General features: G+C 34.5%; 1 protein-coding gene across 1 annotated transcript in view; it reads left to right on the plus strand.

Moving 5' to 3' along the window:
• The window catches only part of ERC2 (ELKS/RAB6-interacting/CAST family member 2), a 428,110-nt gene that overhangs the window by 355,164 nt on the left and 44,946 nt on the right, over nt 1-28,000 (plus strand). The window contains exon 20 of the mRNA XM_074152871.1: nt 875-1,036. Coding sequence (XP_074008972.1) covers nt 875-1,036 — 162 coding nt within the window. The remainder of the gene's footprint in view (nt 1-874; nt 1,037-28,000) is intronic.

Consider the following 28,000-nt stretch of genomic DNA (forward strand, 5'->3'; position numbering starts at 1 on the left):
TTTGTTAGAGCAAAAATAAGTAAAACTTGATTACAAGTTAACAAGTTTGCCTGAGAGAGCCTTCAGTCTTACTAACAGAAAAGATAAGTGCTGTATCCAGTGGTATTGGGTAATTGGAAGTTACATATTTTTGGTATTATGAGCAAGGTTGAAATTATTCCAGTCTATGTATTTCATGGTATGGAATAACTATAATAGTGATAAAGAGCAATGACATATATTGTTATCTCATGGTGACATAGATTTTATTATCTGTACACAGTAGTAGCTGAAGTGTTGATGATCTTTTTTTCAAGATCTATATCTAAGACTTAGTTTCATTCAGTAACATGTGTCAAGTTCCATAATCACTTTTTTCTCTAAGTGCCTGTGTCTGTATCAGTTAGTTTTCAGATTCTTTTAGCTTACTGTTTAGCAGGGTGATCCTGGTGTACACTTACAATAATTAAGGTAAAATAGAGCTTTTAGCATAACTATTCGTGATTGTTGTTGACATGCCTCAGTAGCTAACTGTAAGTATTTGAAGTACAGTTAATATTCCTTTCAGTGAGATTTTAGAAGTTAATTGGCAAGACATAATAATGGACTAGAAAAAACAGGAAACTGTTCTAAAATAGTGAATTTAGAAAACCTGAATGTCTTTGTTGACACCCTTTGAACACACCATCCTGGATCATATCCTTTTCTGACTTCTTTGTGCAATTCTACTTGTGAAAACTGAAATAGAAGATATGTTCACATACTGTTATCTTTTTCTATTTCTGTTTCCTTTTCTATGTAAGCCAGCAGTCTGGACTTCTATTGTTAGATCCTTACAGCTACCAAAAAAAAAAAAAAGCTAAGATCTTAAGTAACATATTCCAACATGTAGTAGAATTGTCTCCTTTTGCATCTTAAACAGACACAAAACAGAATGAAATTGATGGCGGATAACTACGATGATGACCATCACCACTACCACCATCATCACCACCACCACCATCACCGATCTCCTGGGAGGCCACAACACTCCAACCACAGACCCTCTCCAGATCAGGTTAGCCACCACTTTTTTCACCTTCAGTTTTATAATTTTTCTATTTTGATATCTTTCAAGTTCTTGGAACACATGAAGAACAACTTTTTCTTTCAGAAAGTGTAGAAGGGTATGAAGGACTTGCTGTCCTGGTTTTAGTTCTGTTTCTGATTAGTAGAGATAAGTTGGCCAACTTTATAAAAGAAGGCAAAATTGTCTGAAATGACCATGAAATAAAAAACGGTTTGGTTTTGTGCAAGAACTAGAATGAGAAAAACAGAATGAAGGTGAGAGATGTGAAAAAACAGGTAAAAACAAACTGTGTTACTGAAACCCAGACACTGGTTTCAACTAATTCAAGAAACATGAACCTGTGAAGAAAATCTGAGGGACAAGGCAATGTAAGAGAGCTAACAATTAGTGGAGGCGACACTTTTCAATGCACTGCAAGAGGTTATTCAGGGAAGAAAATGGATAAGAAGTATAATGAAAGTCTATATCAAAACATCTTCAAGGACTTAAAAAACTTAAGATTATGAATGATGGAAGTGGTTACATGATTAAAGACAGAGCACGTAAAATACTAGCTATTTTACCAGTATTTACTAGTACTAGTGTTCTCAGTTTGAACTATTTATGATTCTGTTCAACAACTTTCATGTAGGATATAGGAGATACTTGGAGGCTCAACGAAGGCAAACACTGTTATCTTTACAAATAAAAGATATGGGAATTTATGAATAACTTTATTTCAGATCCTGGAAAGTTATGGAATAAATTATTAATCAATAGAAAGCAAATAGTCTTTTTACTATTCATTTTCAGTAGCTTGATGTCTATATCAGACCGTATGAGGTTATCCATCTATCTATCTTGGTGTATGTCAGATCACTTTATACTTGCCTCACCCTTATCCCCTTTTCCTAATCATCAACCAGCAGTTCCTCTCCTAGACCAGACAGACTACTTTCATGTTACATTCTTGAAGGTATGAGATTTTTTATCACTGTATACTCACTTTATTCTTGTGCTCTTTCCTAGGTGACAGTTTTGGGCCACTCTCTAAAACAGAATGCAGGTCTAGATGACTGCTACATAGCATACCCATCCTATATTTAGTCTGCCTGTATTTGTCAAGGACAAATTATGTCAAGCAAATCTAATTTCCTTTGATAGGGTAACTGGCTTTGTGGCTAAAGAAGAAAGTGGTAGCTGTGACATACCTTCAATTAATAGGGCCTTTAACACTCACCAACCATATGTTTGTAATATACAATTAAATACATTAGTTTGTAATTTAATTAATATGAAATGTAAAATGCATTACAATACTAAAAGCTGCAACTATAAATAATACTATTTTAATTTAATTAAGTATGAAATCACCATGAGATGGATGTGCAAGTGATACAAATAACATGCTAGAGACAAATCTTCCGTTACTCATTGTGAGACAAGAGGGATGTTTACAGTGGTATTTCAAGGAGGCCTGTCCTTTATATGCTTCTGAGGAGTATTTTTTTAGAAATTATTTCAGTGATTGAATAGAAAAAAACCTGTGAATATTGTTGATAATGAAACAAGCTGCAAGAAGCTGCAGGCATAGTAGGGGCAGTTAAACTGCTCAATAATCTGCTCCAGTCTCAATAAACTGGAGAGAAAGTCTAGAAAAAGGAATTTGAAATTCAGTAAAGACAAGTCCATTTACAAGGGAGAACTGATGAGGCAGTAGCATGGAAAAAGGAATCTGGATTGCCCATAATATACAGCAACAATGGATTACCATTGCAATGAAGTTGGATCTAATTCTGGGATGGCTGTGGTACTGGAAGAGAAGCAGGAAGTAATTATTCTGTTCTTTTGAGCACTGGTGAGACCTCATCTGAAAAGCTGTATACAGTTTTGATCACCATGCTTCAAGAAAGGTAGACAAATTGGAAAGGGACAAAAGGAGAGCAACAAGAATGATAGGAGTTTTAGGGAACATGACCTATGAGGAAGGCTTAAAGAACTGGGTTTGTTTAGTCTAGAAAGTACTAAGGGGGAGACATAAGTCTTCTAATACATAAAATGTTGTTGTAAAGAGGACGATGATCAATTGTATTCCAGTGCCCACTGGAGAAGAGTAGGAGTTGTAAATTTGATTTATACCAAAAATAACTGCGTTAGTTATTAAAAAAAGGAAACTTTTTCACTACGAGTCTAATGAATCTGTAAGTGGAAAGAAAATGTGGACATTCTTTCATATAGTTGTAATGGAAGCTCATTTCTTGAAGATTTTTAAGAACAGGTTAGATGAATATCTCTTGCCCACGATAATAACTTTATTTCATCTTGTGTTGGTGCATTGGGCTTGGAGTAGGTGTTCTCCTGTACTCTGTCCCTAAATTTCCACAGACTCTGTGAACAATGGATTAGCCCAGCAGACGTTTAATTGTAAAGCAAGCAAATAGGAGATCCATAGAAAATCCTTGCTGAAATAATCTTTGAGAACAGCACAGTCAATGATATTCATGAGTGAACTCAACTCATTGCTTTAGCTTACATTTTTCAATCACAGATTTTACTTTTTTTTACTTTCTGTGTTGTGTTACTTACCATTCCATACAGCATTCTTTGTGCAGCAATTTGATTACCATGTGCCATACAAACCTGTTTTGGCCATTCAATATGTCTGTATGTAACATGTGGGTTTTGATGACCATAATCCAACATACTGCTAGTAGTTTGAAACCACAGAATAGACTGAGAAAACAATGGACTTGCAAATTGTCACAGGGCATTTTTAACTTTGTAAGGAGACAAGAAAGTGCTGTGTATTGCAACATAAATGCCATTCAATTTAGTGAATACTAGGTAGGGTTTTTGCAAGTCTTAGAAATTCTGGAGGGAAAGGGACAACTGAATGTGCAGTGTTATTCTTGAAACATTTCTCATTTCTATGGATAATACTGGATTTTCTAATTTATATGCTACATTTATAAGGAAATACATGTATGTTGTTATATATGGCTGTAAAAGTATTTACATGTGCATTTGAGTACATATCTGTAAGGAAGAATAAGACATTTCCCACTGACTGATGTAAAACACTATATATATGCTACTGTGAGTCTATACCTGCTTTAAAGATAATGGTGTAACAACGGTCTTGGAAGAAAAATACAGACACATCCTGTTTTGAATATGCATCCTTTTTACATGGTGCTGTTTGGTTCAGGTATTGACATTTTGGTTTAATGATCATGTTTTTGTTATAACTGTTACCTGATATGTATCCTGCTATGGGCAGCATGTGGCAGTGTGGTACTGGATGTAGTAAGGGAAAGAATCTTTGACTTCTCTTGAAGGAGCTCGTTGGGCACCTTTTTTCAGAGGTAATGGATGTGTTTAAGTCTTCGGGCTGCTGCTAGGGAGCAAAGCCAAGTTTCCACCACTTCTTGCCTTAATGCCCTCTTTTTTTGCTCTTCTTTTTAGGGAGGGGTATAGGTTGGCAACCTTTTTTGCCCCTGTATGTCTGGACCTAAGCTCTGGGGAAGATGTAAGAAAACTTCACAAGCAGTAGGAAGACTAACTCTCCTCTGCCCATACACATGGTCATGTTTCAGAGAGCCATGATTCCCCAGTTATGTTGGTGCATCTGATTTTTGTTTGATATAAATACATTTCTTGGAATTGAGTGCTGCCATGTCAATAACATTGCAATATTAACCATTTTTACTAGTCTTTAAAAAACTTGGAAAAAAAGATAATTTTGAGGCGTTGCACTAAAAACTTATATTTATTCTCTTCAGTTTTGGCTTGAGAGTTGGCAATCTTTCTTAAATTCCACCTGGAAACATTTTGGCAGTCAGTGTGTATCCTGGAGTGCGGGTGCGATACTCGTAGCATGAAAATGAGCTTAATAAGCATTCTGTACTAGCTTCAGTTTCCAAAGAGTTGTAATATGTAGCCCCTTGCAGAGTGCATTACAGTAATCTAATCTGGATTGTTGCATCCAAGATCTACCCAGAACAAAAAAACCCCATGGCTAAATAAATTTGAACTTTAGAGGTTGTCCTGCCCCATAGCGTAGACTTCATCACAAAGCCTACTGTCCAACTCCCTGCTCTCTTATTTCTCTACTTTCCTTAAAAACTTCTTTTTTTGGCCTCAGTTGCCCACATCATCTTCCAATTTTCTTACTTGCATTGAAAATATCTTGAAGGAAGTGCCTGTTTGTGTCACACAAGTGACTGCGTGCTCTTGACCCAAACTGCTGTTACTGTTGAAAGTTGACATTTGTATTCCCAGCCACAGCTGCCTTATGTACTGCTGTCCTTCTGTCATTTTTTTGCTTGCAGTTTTAGTATCATAACAGGCCTGTAAGTTACTCACCGACAGGGAATTCCATCTCACTAACCACAAGTCTGATCAAATTGAGACATCTCATTCCCTTTGTTTTTCTATTTTCAGAAGCCTTTCTGCCCCTCCATATTTGTATCCTGTCCTGAGTTTCAGGCTCGTCACCCATATTCGCTTACTATTAATTTTCCTAGGCATTTTACATTCCTTGCTGTCTCTGAAACAGCCTTTAACTTACTGGCACATATGAGAGTTGTCTAACTCTAGGATGGTCTCCGCATAACAAATAGCATTCTTTTGCTGTCACCTAGGTCTTTCTTGTTCAAGTTCACGAGATCTTTGCTATGTGATTGAAAGGTGCTAAATTCAAGTTGCTGCTTATGGATTATGTGGTAAAAAACCGTATCTGGATTATTTAAATTAAAAGCAGCATCTCTGCATAAAAAACGGGTCCTGAAAGAAGTTGTGTAGGTAATCTATGACATGCATGAGTCTGGGATGTACCTATGTTAGTTTGATGGCATTCTTATAGGAGGTTATGCTATTTGAGAGGGCACATTGAAGATCTTGATTCTGCATCCACACAGTGGAAGGCTGAAGATATAACATCCAAAGAATTTTGTATTTTAGGACTTTACTGCCAATCCTGATGATTATAAGAACTATCAAATCTTCTTACTTCCCATTTTACTGGACATTTTTAAAGACATAAAATCTAAGGTGTTTCTCATTTTGTAAGAGTTTCCTGAGTTCCCAAGATGTAGTTGAGTCAAAGTTGAACACTTTACTCCATGGTCACCAAGGCTACAAATATATTTTAATTTTGTTTTATGATGAGAGGTGATATTCTCATAGAAAGAAACTGATTTTTAGAAAAATATGAATATCATAGGGTGTGCTATAAGGCTGTAGGAGCAGGCTGCTTTCCAAAAAATTGTCTATTCTTAGAAGCTGTAATTGAGGGTGGAATGTCACATGGTGTTGTAAGCATGTATTATGTCCTTTTACATATTTTAATCCAGTCTGGCTACATAGAGATTTTGTACCTATTTGAAACATTTTTGGTGACCCTTCTACAAGGTAGTGGTGTTTAGAAGTAATTTTTCATAAACTCACCCTCATGTTTTCCATTACTCTGAAATCTCAGCAAAGAGGCCTAAAAGGTAGTTCAAGGTTTCCGAATTATCCTCTTATCTAAAGAAGTGCTCCTTATTAGGACAGTGATGAGGCAGTGTGTGTCTATGAAGCTTCCTTTATTGCCACTCTCCAGTCAGAAAGCCAACTTTTAAAGAACTATCTGATAGATGTATCAGTATTAAATATGTGTAGTTTTAAAAAGATTTTTCAAAGTGTGCTGGTAAACTCATTCATTTGAGAAAAGAAATCACAGGTAATGATGGACAAAACTTGACAACAATCTGACTGGTGCAAAGTAGGAGTATGCCACTAAAAACTAACTTTTTGAAGAAGACTACGCTCTCAAAAAAGTGTTTATTGATTTGTAAAGTGGTGACTGATCTTGGCAACAAGTCTTTGTTCATCAGCTGGAATTGCTAAATATCCTTGGAATTGCTGAAAGATGATATGTGAAAAACTCTGAACAGGTCAGGATTTTGTTTGAGGTGGATGACTTTGAAATTAGAGCCGAAGGACAGTCAAACAACAATTATTATTTTAGTGTCTGGATCCTGATCTGCAAATCACTTTTATTGATCCATATGTGATTTTAGGGGAAAAGAGTGCATGCTACTTTGTGTTTCTTGGCAGCTCTGGCTGTTAGCACAATGCCTTATATTCTGTGGCCATATTGGAAAGTTGCCAACTTCAAACTCCCGAATAGGCCTCAGGAATATTGAAACTGGGATTTGTCTTTAAAGAAAAAACACAAAACCAAACAACACAACTTAGAAGGAGGACAAACATAAACCAAAGCAGATTATTTTAGTTTATTCAAATAACCATGGTTATTTGAAAAGCGTAAAATTCAAATTTCTTTCGACTGTAAGTAGAAAGTTCAATCTGAGCAGAAGTTTAGTATTTGTAAAACTGAAATATCATATTTGAGAGTTTTCTGCAACATTAGAACTTTGTCTATTAGTTGTTTAGGAAGGAAGAAATAAAAATAAGGGGAAAACCAAAAGCACAAGTGACATTTTAATATATCTAAGAAATGATATGGTATAGCTGTTTAATGCAGTAAATTGGAATTATTGGCTCCCTCCCTGACTGAGATTTTGTTTAATATTCTGTGTGTTTCTTTATCCTGTATGTTTACACATTGTATTTGGGCAGGTGTGAGCTTGCTCTTGTCTGTTCACTAAATGTATGTGAACTTGTTCTGCTGGTGCCTCAAGCTGCAAGGAAGCACGCAATTGCATTAGCACAGTGCTGAGCCTGCACTAAGCTCCTTGGAGTCACATGGATTTATTTAATTTAGGAATTTGGGCAGGGCAAGGTTTGCTTGTCAGTACATTCAGTATAAACAATCCCAGGCATATCCACTGTAAATAACTAGTATTGTGCTGAATTAATTAGTGTTTTGAGATCTCAGGAGTGCAGTGCAAATTAGTCATATAAATGCTTTCGTATTTTTAAGTATTTCCTCTAATTTTTCATCTTTGCTACACATATTCTCCCTCTGGAACAAAGAACTTGTGATTCATACCCCACATTGTTCAGACTTGTTGAACTGCATGCAATAAAATCCTATTTGTATCATGGTCACCATTAAAAAGTTAATTTTCTGATTAAATTACATGCAGTTATCATAGCTATATTGTTTACTGTAAACACGGTATTGAATGGCAAATACTTCTCTTCTAATGAGGATGTATTTTCTGTCTAAGCATTTCCCAACAGTCAGTAAGTGTTATCATATGCTTATTTCAGTAGATACAGAGAATTTTTCCTGCCTCTGACATCTATCTAGATACTTCTATTTACTTTACCCTAAAACTGAAATAGTCTTCCACAGAGGCTTGCCCAGATTTTGGGGATAATATGATTGGTTTCAAACCTAAATTTCATTATAGATTACATTGTACTTGTGATGGAACAAACGAAAGAGCCATTAAATTTGAAAGAATCTGCCCTGAGTATCTTTCAGGGATACTCTAGTTCTTGATCTTGGTATACTGCTGTTTTACAGTTACAAGCAGTGTATTCTACTCAAGGTTTCTCATTTAAGTAAGAGCCAATAGAAGTCTGTAGTATTTGTTAATGCTTTTGTTATTCCTACATCTTAATTGTTGTTATATTGTAGCCAGATGATTTTTCATATACTTTTTAATTCTATTAAATTTGTAATTTGCATGACACCAGCTAAACTGGAGTTGTATTAAAAGCAAGAAGTAGAAAATAGGTTTTGCCGTCTGTTACCTCCAGGAGAAGGATTTTGTATATTGAAAAGTTATACCTCTCCTTTGCTTACAGAAATGAATTTATTTTATGTTTTGAGGTTTAATGAATGTGATATAATGTATACATACTGCTCAGTGTGTATATTTATATATATCTATATTTATATGTTAGCTTTGCAGCCTTTTCCACATATGGAAGAATTTTTTGAGATCATGTTTAGCTATAGAAATCTCTCCCCCTCACTTCCTCTGAATGTGTGTGTTAGAGTATACAACGCTTAAATAGAGGTTTACATTTATCTTATATTTCTTACTAGAAAAATTAGCTGCCACCATCATAGTCTAAAAAAAGTCTTTAGACCAGCTAAAAGAAAATGCATTTCTGGGAGACAGTAACTTGATAACAAAAGTTGCATATCTGGCGCTGGTTACTTAAGTGAGATAACATGTCACAGGCTTTCACTACAAAGGGGACCATAAATTTTTGCATTGCAAATCTGATTTCACGGACCACTTCTTGTAAGAAGCATTGGGTTTCCGCTTCATCTAGTGATAAAGCTTTAGAATGCATAAGTATCTGGTGAAACATCTTATTCATGTTAATGCTAGTCTGGGTGTTGTAAAGTAAGTTGGTCAGAAACAACCTTTCACTTACCCCCATCACCAGTATTTATGTTTGACTTTAACCTAACTATATACAAATAAAACAAATGGTGAGATGGATTTTGTGGTCCTTTTCATAATTGGATGATGCATGCTTGCTTGTGACCCCTTCTGTTAAGGATAGGTTTGAAAAAAGACCTGTGACATAAATCCATATTGCTGAAGCAATTTTTAAGATTTATTCAATTTTTGAATATACAAATGAAACAGAAAATAAAGCCTTAAATGAATCCACTGTTAGTCTTTCCCCTTTCCAGTTACCGGCTCAGTTCTTCAAATCATTCATGCGCAAAACACTTTTGTAGTCAGTTTTTCTGTGTATGGAGAGTTCATGAGATTAGTCCTTAGCTATGTTTCCTCCTAGAAATTGAGTAGCAGATAAAAGTCTCTCTAAGCTTTGAAAGATTCTGATTTTAAGCTAAATTCTTGATTTGCAAGAAATGTCATTACTTAGGAGGTAGATTTCTGTGTCACAAGGGGAAATTAATATTTGTAAATGTAATTGTTTGCTGTAAGTAGGACAGTTTCACAGTCCGGAGCCAGTAGTTACATGTTTAATGACCCATTAGTAGCCACAGATAATAAAGAAAGTAGCGTAAATCAGTCATCAGAAAGTTAGTTCAAGAGATGAGCAGGTTATCACTAGATTTATTTAACCCAAGTTAAGACATTAATTGTTAACATGTTGACACATGAAAGGAAATGTGATGAGCCTTGTCAGGAAGGGTCTTCTATTGTGGGAAGAGAGCCAGAAAAGCTTAACTCATCAAGTTTTTAATGTTGCCTATGTTGTGAAAGCTTTTGTCTAAAAGGAGATTAGGATTTTTTAAATTTTTTATTTATTTTAAGAATGGATTTTGTAAAGATACTTGCATGCCATAAAAGTGAAGGTACATGTGTGCAGTACTTCAGCTTTGTAGAAGTATTTGCTGTCTGTTTTTTTGACGCAGATGCACTACGTTCTTCACTTCAGGTAATCGGATTTTATACATCAGTGGGCCTCATAATAATGCAGAATTTTGCAGTCTTTGACTGCATCTACATTAAGGTTTTAGTTCTGATCAGGAGTGCAGATGTGGATCAAATCTCCTGATTATTCCCACTATGGTTCATATCTAGAAGCAGTGTTGAAGTGGGCACACTGAATTCCATTTTGATTAAATTTAACTGAAAGATGCATTCCAGGAGGTCCCCCAACACAGTGAAGTTGCTAAAGGGAATTCAGTCTTGGAGACAGAGCAAAATTAATCCAGAATACCCTCCCAAGATAGGTGTATTGTACAGATGCCAGTTCTCAGTACCAGTTGTACTTGCTATAGATCTGTTGTTGTTGCAACAACAGATCTATATATAGATGATGCTGCTGCATATAACCTCTTGCAACTATTTCACATTCACCAGTAATCAAGAATATGCTATATGGAGAATGCTTATGAATAGGCTTATAATTTCTGGCATCTGTTTCGTAAAATTTTTTAGATATACTTAATAGTGTATACTTACATGATATAACTTACACATTATATTTAATAATGATTAAATTATCCTTTGTTTCTAACCTGCTGTGTAATGTAGCCCCTTTTATCTGAAGGCCACTGTCTCAAATTTACTACTCAAACTGATGAAGCTTAAAGAATTGATGGCTGAGAAATGTGCCTGCAAAACTTGTATTGAGATACACTTCAATAGTAAAACAGAAGACACCTTTATACAAGTTTTCTACATCTGTGTGTAGTGTTTTCCAAGCACTACTCTTTAAGTTCTTCATCTCGCTAGTTTGAAGCCAGTTTTGAGGTTTTGACATTAGGTTTTGTGGCAATTGGATCAGAACTGTGAGTCATATTTATTAACACCAGATATTTCTTTTTAAGATATTAAACAAATATGGTAAGTAGCAGCACAGAAAAAAGAAAGGACTAGCAAAATGATGAGATAAAAATCAATGAATTATAATCTAAAAATAGCCCATGTTCAAAGGCTTTCATAATACTTGAAATGATACCGCTGTACTGTATATAAATATATGTCCAAATTAGACACTTGGATGTCAGTCCTAAAAATACAAGGCATTCAATATCTTAAATATTTTGAATTTGCAATAATTAAGAGTGTATACTAATTTGTCAATTCAAATGGTATTTCTTTAATTTTGGTTTTTTTCCCTTTTTGTTTTTCTGTAATTGAGATTTTGATTTGCAGTTTTTGTCATTGAACTGCTATTCTTGACCGTATAAACCAATGAAAGATCCAAGTTTAAGAAAGCAGTTAATGTACACAAACATTAATCAAAAATTACTTGATTATAATTTATTGTTTGAAAGAGCCATAGATTAATGATTCTGTATGATACACATTGATATGAAAGACTAAGCATTCTTCTGGAAGCCTCTGATCCAATATTAATAAAAGATAAGGCATAACTGCAGCTTTTATTTTGCTTCACAGTATGTCAAAGGCAAGAAGAAGAAAACAGGTAATGAACTTAATTTGTCTCAGAACATCAGGGAAGAATTCTGCATTCTCTTACTTTACCTGTTTGCATTGAGGTACCGAACTGTAGCTTCTTGATAGAATAGTTTATTCATAGTACCAATGAAAACTACAATCCTGATTCTTACATACTTTTTATCCAGTGCTTTTGGGTAGTTGTTTCTATCTGTACAGAAAGATCTGTAAAGCCTGTAATGCTAAGTTAGGATTTACATCATTAAATAGCCACTCCTCAAAATGTAATAGGCAGCAGAATGACAAGGTTAGTTGAGTTTTATCTCATAACTTTGATCCAATGCACTGGAAGGAGATAGCGCAGGCTTGAAAACAACCTGTCTGCCTAATGGGAGTAGTAAATGATCAGTGAGTTCTTGTAATACTTCTTTAAGATCTTGCATCTGTACATTTTGGTTTCTCTTAAATTAAGAAGTGACAGCATATATCATGAAATTATGGTTCTTTGGTTTAATCCTATTTTTTTTAATCAAAAAGAGGGCTGACATTCTCCAATATCTGTAGGAATTTTACTTTGCTCAATCCAAGTGCCAAGAATTTTTAGGTCAGTACATTACCTGTCAACAATACATGACATAATTAACTAAACATATTGGGTAATAACACACGTAATTATGAAATGTTGGCTTTTTTGATAGGGATTCTAAGTGGGTGAGCTCTGCTTAGGTTAGTGCAAGTTTTAAAGTACTATTTATCTTCTCTAAATAATTAGTGTGTGGAATTTAAAATGAGATGTGAACAGATTTTCTGGAGTAGGTGTAAGTCAAAAATACTACATAGATACAGGTTTTTCAAAAAAAGGTAGTATGTTGAGACTGGTGTTGAGGTTGCTCTTAGTATTAAAAATCTAAAATCCAGTGAAGGTTTGTTTTTTATATTCAGTTGTCTGTCAAAACAGATCACTGTTTAATTTTTTATGAACTTGTTAAAAATTAAAATTGGAAAATGCGTAAGAAACTTTGTATACAGAATAGATCATGGCACAGACATTCCCACTAAAACAGATGTGAGGAAAAAAGGTGGAAGAGGATTTTTGTTAATTGTAGATGTTGAAGGTGAAGTGGACCATGTTCATAATCTGGACCTGACCACCCAGTAATTTCTTAATTAAATCTGTAATTTTTTAAATTGTTTTGAATACAGGTAGCCATATCCTTTAGAAAGTGTCTTAGTCTTGATATAAAATCTTGAAGTTATCCAGTACTGATGTGTTATTGAAAAATATGTACCATGTTTGAAGTCTAATTACTTTCTATAAACATCTATCTAGCTGTTTTGTGCTAGAGAAAGAGCTGTCTTCTGTATGTGTTAGTTAATAGTGATCAAACAATCTTTTAATATTTTCTGAGTGACCACTTAGGTTGAGTCTGTTTTGTTTCTCGTTGCCAAGTTTATTTTTCAGTAGTTTTTGCTGTTTCTTGATCTGGTTACAGTCCTTCAAATATTCATAAGAGTATGACGTGAGCACCAGATGTATAATTCTATTAATGATCTTATGCTACTGCATAGAGATACAGCAAACTTTTTGATTTTTATTTCTCTGCTTGTATTTGTCCTTGCAAATTCAGCATTGTGCACATGTTCACTTCCATCGTGATCTGTAAAGCCCTTTTTCATATCGTCGATTTCAGACGCACTCCCCTGTCTTCTAAGTTTTCCCTTTTGTTTTCAAATGATGGCACATGATTTCAGTCATATGCTTAAGTGGCTGATAACATTTATTCAGCTAATCCCAAATATGTTCACTTTTCCAAGCAGTCTTTGTCAGACTTTTCTTTCAAATCAGGGGAATACAGAACAAGTTTGGGATGAAAAAAAGGTATCTGCATGTCCCTTTCCTTCTCCAGCAATATTCATTCTATGTAGAGCTAAATTTGCTGACACTGTCTTGTGGCACATTTCTGCTTTACAGAAATCTTAGCATATTATTTCAAAGCACCTTAGCAAAGAGGCTCTATGTAATTGAAACAAATAGAAAGTTATTTTGACAGGACCATTACTTAATAAAGCAATGTTGATTGACATTAATTGAGCTCCAGCTTTTAATTTATTGCTTATTGTATATCGGGATCAGTGTCAAACTATATAGTCTGTAATTTCCCATAATACTCTTTAAAAATATTTGACAATATTTGATTTTTCAACTCTTCTAGAATTCTGCCAAAAAGAGATCATGCAAATAATTGAAGTAAAAATTAACATCTGCCCGTTTGAGGAATTGCAATACACTAAACAGCAAAACAGCTGTATTTAGTTAGGAGGAGTCATTTGGAAACTCACCGAGTTTCCCATTTTGTTGATTTTTGCTGTTTTTAAAGATATCACCAAAGATTAACCTAATGCATTCTGTTAGTGAAATAGGATCAAACTACTCATTGGAAAAGAAATCCTTCAGTCTTTCTTCAACCTTTACTCTGGCAAAACTCTTGTCAACTTCAAAGTCAGTTCAATTAGCGTTAGTAGGGCCTGAATAAAAGTAGATCCTGTAGAATTTAGAGGGAAGGACTCTTATTTTCAGTGAGGCAAACCTAGCTCACTGGAAGTTTTACAGAATCTGTCCCTTTGTTTCAAAAATAAATAAGAATATTCAGGCCTTGCTTTGTGGTGTAGATGTGCAGACCTTATAACTAAGGCGTGTTCCAAGTTAACTGTAAAAAATTTACCCACATTTCTTCTGTGTTAAATGATAGCTAAGTTTATAGTGGACTGTCAGATTTCTTTACTTAATTCAGCAACATGCAAGACATCTATCTTAACATCTGGTTTTTAATAACAGTTGACATCTGGGAGCTCTTTTTTATTCCAAGAATGGACTAGGAACAGTAGTGATACTGGCAGTGTATATTTTCAGGCTAAAATTCCTGTCTGTTTCAATCATAATTAATTACCATTCATTTTATTTAGTTTTTAGATTTAATTAAGTGTCAGCAATATGTTACACCAGCTAACTTTCAAAGTCTTGAAACTATAGAATCTATTTTTTTAATGTTTCTAAAATATTAATGGATGAATTTTAAGGATATCTAAAATGATAAGATTATATTTGATTTTGAAATGCTGACTTAAATGAAAAATGTGGTGTTGTGCACCTCTTCTAGAAGCTGTGTTGCATCAAAATTTGACATAGTAGAACTATATACAGGTATAGATATCCACATGTACCTCGATGTGTGCATAGATAAAGAATCATAGAAAATATAATCTTCAGTAAATGTATCCAGGGAAGAATATTTCACTGTCTTGGTTTAGTTCATGTTTTTATTTTGTTCTTTCTAACTCCAGGTTTATAATAAATGTAAACAAAGACCTTCTGCTTTCAGCATACCTACAGTAAAATAATGCCTTTTAAAAAAAATTTATGAAAGTGTTACGATTTTTTTTGTATTTGCCATTAATGTTATCTATCATTAAAATGCTAAATAAAAGAGTAATCCTCATGGAACAAAAATGGAAAAAAAGGAGAGAAACTGTTTAATAGTATTGAACAATGTGCAATGTTTAAGGATTGCTTAAAAGATAGATTTAACTGATAACATTAGAAAAGTGTACTTTGCTAATGACAGATTTTTTTGATTCTTCAGCAGTTTTGCATCTTTTAACCTAACAGAATGTAAGACAATTTGATTATAGTAATGACTTTGCTTACTTATAAGCTTTGATCTATTTCTGCTGTCAATGTTGGTTTGAATTGCGCGCAATTAAAAAATAGATAATCTTTTAATATTTAATCATATAATCTACTTCCTACACACTGTTTTAACTCAGTGGGAAAAAATGTTTACGTCACTGTTCTTGTTTTTTTTTGGTTGCTATAGATGCAGACTCTTGTATATGTAACACAAACTCGTTCAGCTTTTTTGCTGGCTTACATTTTAAAAAAAGGTCATGTTTTTAACAGCCAAAAAATGGTATTTTATTTGCACAAAAGTAACTAACCTTTTCTTCTTTCATTCTAATGCTAACTTCTTCTCTGTGCATCTTGTCTGGCACACAGGATGACGAGGAGGGTATATGGGCATAGCCGTTCCTATAAACCAAAGTTCCAGTTTTGTTTTGAGGGGTGAGAAACTCTCTTTTCTATCTCTTTCAAGTTGCAGTCTAATTTTTGTTGTTTTATTTTAAACTGTTCTGTGTTTCTTGACAAGTGTGTTTGTGAACCATGTAAAAAATGTTTTTTCATATACAATGAACAATGAAAAACTATGTCTAATGGTTTAATGGTCTAATGGCTTAATTTTTTTCATAGCCTATTGTCACTAAGGGTGTAGGTAGGTACAAAACTTTAAAAGGACTGTGTCTGTATCTGTCTAAACAATTTCCTGTTTTCAGTAGAGAAGAATTTCTTTAAACTAGTATTAATCTGCTATATGATTTATTTTTTTTTGTCCTGTAAGAAAACTGTGATATCTTTGCAGAATGAGTATGAAAGTTTGATACTTAAGAAAGTTTGCCACAGATTAACCATAAAATTTTACTGGAATAGAATTTATAATATGCATGGAAAAAATGAGACTACCTATTAAGCTAAAATGTTTTATAGAGATTTTAAAATATGCAGTAGATGCTTAATAAGGAAAGTATAATCTGTCTATACAGTAAACGCTCTTTGCTTGAGGTAATCTGATGGACTAACAATAATTTGGTTGTGATATTTAAGAGTATGAAGTGCATCGTATTTTGTTCAAGTCTCTTTCAATTATGAGTAAATACTATATTGTGACTGCGTGTTAGTTTTTGATCAATGCTTATCCACCTTTTTGGTGCTTGCCTTTGAAGCTGTAGGTAATTTGCAGCTCATCATCACTGTGGTCTCAACATTGCTAAGACCATCAGACCTGGAGGTTTGCTCATAGAAAATGTTGCTCATGTCACTACTTCTTACTAGAAAAATTCTGTTTACTGCAGTGGGACTGTTCAGAGGAGCAAAATGTACTCACATAAGTAAAGATTAATGTGTCATTAAAGCTGCCATGATTTCTATTGCTTTGGCCCCTGTCACCCTAAGTCAGACTGTATGATTTGTTTTGTTTCCAGTAGTGATATTAGCCACATTAAAAGTCAGTCATTCTATTTGACAGGAATAAAATCTCCAAAATAACTTTTGTTCTTATATACTTACTTTTTAGAATAGTTGTAAAATGCAAAATTAGTATTATCCATAATGAATAATTTGTATTTTGTTTTTTAAAAAATTTAAACTGTTGAAGCTTTCTGTCAGAGAGAAGTTTAAGATTCAACATTATTAAAATAAAATAATGGGCACTGTGGTACCATTAACATTTAAATGAAAGCAGTTTTGGTTTATCAGAGTATTGTTATAAACCATTTTTGGTTTTATGCTTTCTGAATCAATTTTAAATGGCACACTTGTACAGGTTGTATGTGTAGATAACCTCTGTGTTTATGGACACAGATGTTGCATGTGGTAACAGTAGGAAAGGATGTGGCTTGTATTCTAAATTTTTTTTAGTTACACTTCCTTATTTCCTGAAAAGACTTTGGAATTGTTCTTTTTCATATAAAAACGTAAAAAGGGTTTATGGTTTTTCTTAGTGTTGTGTTTGAGGTAATTAGCAAGTTTTGTTAACTGCAGCTGCATGATATTTTAATAGCAGTTTATGATGTTATTTAAATCAATGTAATTTTCAGCTGTTTGTCAGCATCATTTTCTGTCTTGGGCATGGAGAGCAGATCTTTGTTTATTTTCCAGGCCCATATATATTTCCAATTTAAAACCAGACATTCCTCTCTGAGACTTCTTTTGTTCAAATGCCAATATAATTTATCTGGTATCATTATATATCAGACCCTTGACAAATAACTTGTTATTTCTTTTCCAGTGAGGGAGGACTGCAAAGGCATTATAACAAATAGCTGGTAGCAGGCACAGCCTGCCCTCCAGACTGAATTCATGAGTAGACCTGTCCTTGTATGTAGAATAGCGATGAGTCTAGTGGAAAGTCTAGTTTCGTCATAAGGTGAAAATTCATGTCATAGACCTCCTTCCCTAGGGGGAAAAAATAATTTAAGTCCCAGACCTATAAACCTTTCTGAAAATACGTATGGTAATACTAAATTTCCTCATATTCACTGTTAAGAGCTGTAAGTTATCTTACAATAGAGATACTTAGAAAAGATATACTTAGAAAAAAAACCAAAAAACTTTTCTGTTTTGCACAGACTTGAGAGCTACCAACTTAAGGAATAGTGCCTGTGACTCAGTTTTGGAACGTTTTAATAATTTCTATTGCTATTCAAGACACAAAAGATTTGTCTTGGAGACATATGGCTCAAGGCTAAATGAATTTCATAATGGTTAGTAATCAGGGTGAAATGAACTGTCTTGAATGTTGCATTACTATTTAAAAGTGGCATTGTTAACATCAGAAGAACATCCAAGTAAGCGATTACAATAAATCAATTTCTGTGCAGAGTTTTAAAGCTCTAGGCATTAGCTCTTCACTACAGAGCACTCTCTCCTATATTTCTGACAGTGCATGTAAGAGGAGTCTGGGTGCTCTTCTCAGCAAGGCAAGGTGATAAAACTCCCTGAACTACCAGGAATGACAGGTGCAGAGTTCATTCTGATTATCTTCATTGCACTGTGGCTGCAGGATTAGGCAGGACGGGTTGAGTCTTTTTGCACGATAGTAGTAGAGTGGATGAGTGGTCAAACTGGTGGACTTTCAGCAGCCTATTGAAATAGATCTGGAGACTAGGTAAATGGAATGGGGGGAGATGGAGGTTTCATCTCCATGTAGGAAGGTGCTGATTTCACTCTTAATAATGTAAGGACTCTTAAAACAGCCCTTAATTCATGGGATTAGACTTGTTTCTACCATTCGTCCTTTCACACGTTCTCCTGATTTTCATAATAAGTAGTATGGCAGAGGAAAATCAAATCTCTCAGTCAGTTCAGTGTATAGTAAAATGCAGACAATACAGTTAATTGGGTGCATTTCTTGTTTAGAAAAGCTTTCCTGTATTTCAATGAATGTGAGGGATATATTTTATGTTGGAGAGAAAAATATAATTTTAGCAAGAATTTAATTTTAAAAGTATTTGAAGCTCAAGAATGGAGATTTCTAGAAAAATGACCTTCACCTTTTTTATAGTTCATATATTTGCCGTAATTTTTTAGTTATACAGTTTAAATTATATAAACTATGGATGCAGCAATTCCATTGCAACACACACATTTGTTTATGAACCAAAGCATATTAATGTCCTTCTAAAGTCTCAAAAGCATGTTTGTTTTGGTTTAAAAAAAAACTTGTGTAGAAATTGTACAGTTGTTTTGAAAACTGACTGTCAAGAGACTAAGGGAATCTTAATTTAATTTTTGTTACAGTAGTGTCAAATAAAGAATATGCTTTTGAATTGGAATCGATTTCTCTTTAAGAGGACTCTTTTTTTCTATAAGACAAGAAGCACCTGAGATACCAAAGTGTTTAGTTTCTGAACTTGTTTCAAGTCTAATTTTATCCTGATTGTATAGGCTCACTAACATTGTTTTAGGTACTGTGTAGATAGCCTTGTGCAATGAAAAGTTTTCCTGAGGCTGTGAGGTAGTACTCCGCCTAAGTGAGGATAGCACAGGCTGGTCCTCTAATTACGGTTAAAAAGTAGTAAGTTAAAAATCAGTGAAGTCCTTTTAAACTTTACCACTTCAGTGCTCAAATACTACAGAATAGTGACATGAAATGATGGTGGAAATATAGCGTGGCAGGACGAGGATGTGTTGTAAAGTTATAGAGAGCTTGTAACTCATTAAAGAACAGATGAGGTGTTCAGGGATATCTCACTGGCCAACAAATTTGGTAGCACGTGTAGCTGCACTGGTTGGGGCTTGTTAGAAACAGGATCTCTTCCCCTCTCCTCACCCAAAGAAAAAAAAGGAAATCAGGAGGTGATGATAAGTTTTAAGAATTAAGCCTATGTAGCAGTCTCTCATGGGTAACTGAAACCATGTGACTCTCAGAAAATATGATTCACGGCACAGCTGAGGTGTGTGCAGGTAAAACACAAGTGCTTGTTTTTTTCCTTTCCAGTCCCTACCAGTGAAGTGCCGCAGACACTGGAAAAATAGTTAGGACTTTGCCACAAGTTGTACATGTATGTCTGTAATAGAAATCAACACAAAGCCTGTTTGTACAGTGTTTTATTTGTACAGTACTGTAGACTTTATTCGTTGTCAGATGTGAAGTAAATCAGATGTTTTAAAAGATGTTTAGGAGTGTTTGGACAAGTTTATTGTCTGTTATATCCTTAGAACAGGGTTACCTGCATACTTGAAACCAAGACAGACTGAAGCTTGTGGCTGCCAGCAAATGATGTGTAGTGTTTTTGAAAATAAATCATAAAGCTAGTCTGCTAAATTTGCATTTAGGAGCTGAACATGAAGTCTATAATTTTACAATTTTGCCTTAGTAGTCACTGTGGAGGCATTCTTCGTGAGGCATCAGTGTCATTCAGTAAAAAAAACCCTTCAAAGCAGAAACTGTCTACAGAAGAGTAAAGCTTCTTAATTATTCCTCAGGCAAATATTCACTGTTCACTTCTAGCTATTGGATGTGTTTTGTATGTGTTTTCAGGGAGGAGGAGGAGGCTGTTTTAAAACAAATGTGGTGCCTAGCTTTGTTGAGATGTGGTGAACAGTTTTCTTTCAAGATGTCCTTGCTAATAGCAGTATAAAGCATAACAAAATTTGGTCATGTTACTATATAAGGATATGTTTAAAGATGTTAACTATTAGCTATTGTTCTGCTTTTTGTTTTCATTATTTCAAGTCAAGATTTTTGAAAATAATTTATTTTTCTTTATGTTTGGATATTCTGTTTAGCCTGTTTTGGGAAAAACATATTAACTTTGAAATGAATCTCAGTAGCATGCAAAGCAATGGAAAAATAAGGAGCATGACTGTTTGCAGTGTTCATTTTAATTCTCTCATAGAGTGTATGAATACTAGCTCTATGCTTAATTAGCTAAATGGGTGTTGCTACATTGACTGGAGCCCAAGGGCATTTTGGATTTGTGAATTTTTAGACATGATTGTTGTTTTACTGCAACTTGGTTTTTACTAAACAAAAGGAGGAACCTCCCTAGGAATGTGTGTTTGGCAAACTATGGACAGATTTGTGACTAGTCTGCATTCCTGTTAAAATACTTTTTTTCATAATGAAAGATGTTTATAGTTCTTATTTTAATTGGGAAATTTTATATTAGTTAAAAAGTTACCTTTCTTTTTTTCTTAAAGGTGTCATCTCTACTGCTAGTATTTTCAGATATTAATTGCACACTGTCAAAGACAGAGGGTTTTCATTAAAAGTAATAGGAATTAATTTAGCTATGTATTCAGTTATTTTTTATTGATTATACACTGGAAATACATTAATCACTTGACAAACATGAAACTTTTTCTGTGTTTCCTATGGAATGGAAGGTCAGTAAAGAAAATTCACCATTGTTCTTTTGAAAAAAAATTTCTTAACTTTCTGTTACAACACTGCTACTGCCAAATACAAAGTTGAAACCCTGGGCCCATTGATGTCGATGAGAGTCTTGTTATGTATTTCAGTAATGTTACGATTTCACTCAGAGCAGTTTCTGTCTTTTGGTTTGTTCATAGTCTTAGTAGAAAAATATCTGTGCGTTTACTATATGTATTCTCAAAGAGATTTGTACAAACTAGTTGTCTTTTACTTTACTCCGACAGGCTTTTATCTTATCTTATCCTTGGTATTTATGAGACACCAAATCACCCTCATGTCTAGCTATAGAGCTTTATTATAGAAATTCAAAAGTTTTCTGCCTGTCACTTGTATTTTAGCTGTGTGAGTCAGGCCATTCTGCCTGAACTTTGGCCTCAGCTTCTTCAGTGCAGGTGCAGAAGGTGCGCAAACAATCTGAAAATGTAGCTGAGGAACTGAACTTCAAAGCGTTTGATGTAGTCAGCCTAAAGACAGCAATCACAGGGCCTACAGTCGTCAGTTAAGCTCTTTTATAATCTTCCATAGTAAAAATAAATAAAATACTAGGGCAATTTTAACAACGTAGAAAGTGAGAAAAGGCAGTATGTATTTTCACACCTAAACTTTGTTTCAAAATGTTGTAGTTGCTGTAAGGTGGAGTAGATGATCACTGACTTCATACTGAAAGAAGTAATCACATAATCTAGATATAGTTTAATATCTGAAGCTAAGCTGACATATTGAAAAATGCAAAAATCTGCTTTAAAGAGCTGAATTCAATGATCAATCAATGCAATTTGTTGGGTTGCACTTCTACAAGTATTCATGTGAACATGTGAAATTAATATTTTACTTCAAAAAAGTTTGAAGTAGTTTTTGAATATTAGAGTATGTGAATATGGGAGTTGCAACAGCATTCCTCTTGGAAAGTCTCGGTTCGTTTGGAAGCAGAAGTACCGCCTCACTTAAAGACCTAATCAAAGGCCATATGACCTCAACTTTTGAATGTAAGATTTTACAATTGAATACTAAAATATGAAAAAAGAGTCAGTTCTGAATAAACGTGAGATTTATATAAATTGCTCTGTGAAGTTTATGAAAAATACAAGAGAAAATGGTCAGTAAAGTACAGAAGATAATACCTAATAAAAATTATCTATTATCTACTTTTAATATAAACATATTTATTCTCTGTTAGTTACAATGCTATAAAGCTGCTTAAAAAAAAAAAAAAAAAAAAACCACAAAAACCTCCCTGTGCTGACCTACTTAATATCAATGAAATACCAGTTGTCATTGCGTATATCTCTTGATTTCCTCAAGGAAAAGCTTTGATAGGTGATGACTGCTATCATAGATATCCAGTCCTACCAGCCACAAGGCCTGGAGCCGGTTCTGAGGCACATCCCTATCTCTTATACTTCATGTTATTCTGGCAGTGGTTTCTAATGCAGATTTTCAGATCACACACATGCAATAATGGAAATGCTTCATCTGGGTGTGGTGGCCAGAGCTCAGACTGAGCTGAGTGAGGTGTAGATGCAAAGAAATAAATAAAGGCATTTGGCTGTTTCAGCAGGTGTATACTACTTGTATAACCATTCCCTTTTTCTGCCAAAGACAAGGCATTGGGCGGGATGGGATTGTCTTGAGTTTGAGCCTTGAATCAGTGGCTGAAACATGATAATTTATAAATAATTCTGTAACAGAGAGTACAATACAGAAATCCAGGAAAAAATATTTATTCGTGTGATTTAATTAAGTTCAGTAACAAGCATCTTGGGAATGTTGCTTTTACAACATTAAGCTATTTGTAGCAAATATTAATGTAATGGATTAGAAATAGTTAAGGAATGCCTGTTAATATTACTCATTTTGCTATACTGTCCTGCTCTAATTAGGCATCCATTTTGATATCAATATTCTCATTTGTTTAAAAAAATCTTTTGTGCTAATTTTGCATTTCAAGAGACCACTAGGCAAAGAGCAACTTCAGTTCTTGTGATGGAATATCCCTTCATATCGCAAATGGCAGAGCCTTGCTGCTTCATTTTTCTTCAGTTTTGATCTTTGCTTTATAGACAGTTCACCAGTGAAAAGGTTTACAGGTCTGTTTTCCAGAAGAGCAGTGATTTCACTGGTTCCCTGATAGAGCCTTTCGGATGATCTGGCTGGCCAGATCATGCATGAACTCTTCAGCCTGACTCTCAGTTCTACCAAACTGAGCCAAACTAGCTAAACAGTTAATGGACTGGTTTTATTTTAAACCAGATCTTTTTGACTGAAATGAGCAAGCTACTCACTTGAACAGCTTTACTGGAAGATTTGAAGAAGTCATAGAAGGGAGAGGGACAAGCAGCTGGAATCTCTTTCAACAGTGTATCTGGATGTAGATGAGGATATCTGTCCACAGCCTTAGGCCATGGGCAGAGCACTCCACAAACAGCTGTGCCACTTGATGATGTTATTACCACCAATCTTTATGTGCTTATTACTACTTTTCTGCTAGAGATTGTTACCCTCCCAGATCTCTCAACAGAAGAAATCACTCCCATCAATCCCATATCAACTTCAAGCAAAGTGAGCCAGGTTAGCTTAAATAGTGATGAATACCCATTCATCAGGCAAGCATGTTTATCGTTGCCTGGTGTGGATTAGAGAGCACGCTGACATTTCTGACTTTCTGTTAGAAACTCTGTGGTAACATCCAGCTGACGGTTAGTGAAGAGCAGCTAGTGGCGGTAACATCTTCAAGTGGAAAAGCTCAGTCTGGAAGAGAATTATGTCCACAAATTAAAAACAAAAAGACCGTTACTGAAATCACTTTATCTTCAAAGGCTCTTGCACCCATTTAGGTAATCAGGTTATTAAAATAATTTAAATTAAACCAGTGCACTTTTCTTGTTTAACTAATCAGGATCAGAACCTCTTTGTTCATTTTGCAGATAGACATATTTTTACCAGATGCAAGCATGAAGATCAGTAATAAATGATATTTTCCATTTATATAGGAGCTATATTTCTGGATAATAAATTCCAGGAAAAACAGTTCTTAAAAAAAACCCCAAAAAACAAAAGAAAACAGCCCAAAACTCAGTTTGGATAGATCTTGCAGTAAATCTTTGCTGGGCTGATTATATGAATACTATGATTAATTTTGTCACACATAGTTCTAGGACCTTGAAATACAGTAGGTGATAAATCTCAAATGAAGCCAAAAGATTTGCTCTTTATAGCAGATCTTAAAGTCTGTCTATAAGTCTTTACCAATGACTACTGTTCTCTAATATGGCTGAGGCCTAAATCTTTATTTGTTGGAGCCCTCAAAGAAGCACAGTACAGTCACATTCTTTGTGTAGTGCTTTACATCTGTTGACCTGGCTCCTGCATGTGAGCTTTTCATGAGGATTCATTTTAGTTCTAAGAATATGGACAGGGTCAAATGTAACCACTGAGGCAAGTTTTAACGGTTTAGGAATTCTGTTAGCTAGGATGATTTTGATTATGGCAGTTAGAGGCTTTAGGTCTGACTTACATTGCTTCTATACCCCTATAGGAATTTATACCTGTGTAAGTAATAACAGATCCTAACATTTTGATTGAATTGTGTTCAAGCCCTTTGGGTGGAAAGTGTTCTGAGATTGCCCTTACATTTCGTAATGTAATTGGGTATTATATCCTATCTGCATTAATTGTGGGGAAAAAATATGATAAAGGTGAAAAGCTTTACTCCTTTTGCAAATTGTTTTTATAATAGTTCCTGATCTGATGTTGGACTTGCCTTCAATGTCATGCTACTGAAAGAATTTTTTACCAACTCTCTAAATTTTCATTTCTGCCTAACTCTATGCTGTACTTACGATTCAAATCTGTGGTTAGATTTAATGAAAACATGAGTCCTTATCCGCCCTGTTTAACATAGCCTCACTCATACTCTGTCTGAAGCTGACAAAATTGTTGAGAAATTTACATAGATTCTGCAACACTGAGTTGCAAAATATTTAGAAATGGTAGGTGATCCTTTTAAAAACTTATAAAACTGCTTGAAATCTGTTCGCTGTTTTCTCCCACATTTCTTTATCAACTAGATTCAGTTTTTGCTCCATCTTTTATGCAATTGTGGTGATTCATCTTCTAGGAGATCTTTTTCTTCATTTGTAAATTTGCTTAATTTCTGAAGTCAGTGGCAGAAAACTTAGTAAGAAGCTGTCTTATTGTTAACTATTTTATAATTCAAATGAACTATTTTACAATTGCAGTGTTGAAAATAAATTTACCTTAGGGCTTATAATGTATTTCCATGTGTAATTAATAGATGGAAAAGTATTTAGGACTTGAATTACCATGCATTTTAAGAAAGTGATAAATGCTAAAAAATTCTCTGCTAGTTGTAATAGTTTTAGAATTGAACCTGTCAACCAAAAGAAGCCTGAAACTAATTGCAATTGAGAAGACAGCTCATTCTCTGAGGGCTAATTCTTTTTTTTGCAGTTACATCTCTTTTACTTGTTTCATAAGTTCTCTAATTTTTAATTAGAAAAAGTGAAGACTAGTTGTTCAAATATTGCAGTGTCTTAGAGTACCTTGTCTTTTGGTTTTGTAGGAAGGAGAGGTCTTACTATGAAAGCTACTAAAGTTGTATGTGAATCCTCCATGGACACAGTCTTATTGCTTGAAGAAAATTTGGAAATGATCCTTCCTTTTAAGATACCCTTTCTTTGCCTCTTGAAAGCCATGTAGCTTTTAAGAATGCATTTTAAGACAAGCTGTGAGTGAGAACCCTGCCTTAGTTAGAGAAGAAAGACTACTGAGAAAAAACACGAGCTCCCTAGCTATATTTAACTGCTGTTAGCTCCGAGACAAAATGAATACTGTCAACTGTACTTTTACCAATGTACTCTGTTTTTCCTTGAGGATTGATAAGTTTAAATGTAATGATTGTCTCCTTGACTCCATCTGGCAAACTTTGATCTGATGTTGAAGTGTTCAAAAGCTGCATGTGTTGCAGGATTTCAGCAAACTTGATCTAACAGGTTTAACTTAAATATTGTTTCCATTTTGAAGTCTGTCATATGGGTGTACCACAAAGAGTGTTTGGTTTTAGCCCTGATGTCTTGGGTGGTGGTATGCAGCAAGTAACAGAATACTGGGAATAAAGAAAAATCCTGAAATGAATCCCTCCAGCTATGGGCTAGTTGAGAGTTAGAGAGACAGGATGTAAAGTAAAACCAGTATGTCTCTCTTTGATCAAAGGATAGATTCGCCACCACCACCCAGCAGGTGATTAACACATTCTCCCCTAAATGGGCTGATTGGACAAAACTGACTATCTGCTTATCACCCAGAAAGTGAATTTTAGTTAATAAACTGGTGGTAGAAATACTCAAATGCTGTGTTTGTGCATTCAGATTCATGAAGTTATGTGATCTGGTGCACTTAAGTTGCTACTAAGTTGTCTTAGAATATGAAATTCTCTAAAGGAAGAGTTACTAAGCACCTTGTGAAACTGCACTTTTGTTTTCAGAAAACAAGCCTCTTTCCACAAGTAAATTGTTACACCATTTTCAGTTGTATGCACTTCTGTATTTGGAGAAATTAATTAGTAGTCAACTGCACTATAAATTTTGAGTATGGTGAAATGATAGTGTAGGGTGTGGTTGGGCATGGTCTTATGCATAAAAGCCATTCAGAAACAAAAGACCAGCTGGAAGATCTGTAAGCCACAGACTGTTTTTACTTCAAAAGTAATGACAGTGGGTGTTCACTGTGTTTCAAGAAGTGTAATACTAAGTTTAGAAATCTTTGTTTTCTCATGGTTTCATCTAATTTTATTTATTATGTGCCAAATACATGTTTGTTGAAGAGGAAGGACGTAGCGCGTAAAGCCACCACTGTCCTGAACAATTTACAGTGCAGTAACACACTAATGTCAGTAAACTCTGTCATTGTTCCATTGACTTTTGTGAAGACATACTTCACACAAGAACTTTAAAAATGGAGGGTGTCAGCTATGCTGTTCTCATTTTCATTATTATGTATTGCTTTGCAGTACAAAACAGAATATAATGACCGAAATCTAAATCTAAAACAACTCCATCATCAGTGAATGTCTTTTTAATAAGGAGCCTCATTTGGGATGTCTGGTAGAACATAATTTAAGAAAATTTTTATGCAAAATTAATTGTAGCACAAATATTTTTATATGAAAGACAATCAAACCATCTCTCTTGCCAAGCAGGATCTGCCACATATCATCATTCAGAACAACCTACTTCATAAAATGGAAAGCAGTGAGCTAATTACTAAGCAAACTATTTTTAAAATAACTTTATTATGTTTGGTCATATGTATGTATACATATGACATACAGTTTTTGCTAGGATCCTGCTAACACTAATTAACTAGAGTATTTATCCTCTAACCCAAGACCTCTACATTCTTTTTAATATCATGACTGAAATTTTGAAACAGACAAAGATGTGTTGCCAGATTCTAAACCAATGTGAAATAGATAAACCTTAACCACAAGAGATGCCAATATTTCAGAAATAAAGTGTGGATGGGGCATTCTAAAAAATAAAGCCCCCCAAATCTGTAAAAGCTGTACTGGATATTGTCTTTGTAGTTGTTTGTTACAAGACTGC

Source organism: Numenius arquata, chromosome 8 (genome assembly GCF_964106895.1).
Source record: "Numenius arquata chromosome 8, bNumArq3.hap1.1, whole genome shotgun sequence".
Lineage (NCBI taxonomy): Eukaryota > Metazoa > Chordata > Aves > Charadriiformes > Scolopacidae > Numenius > Numenius arquata.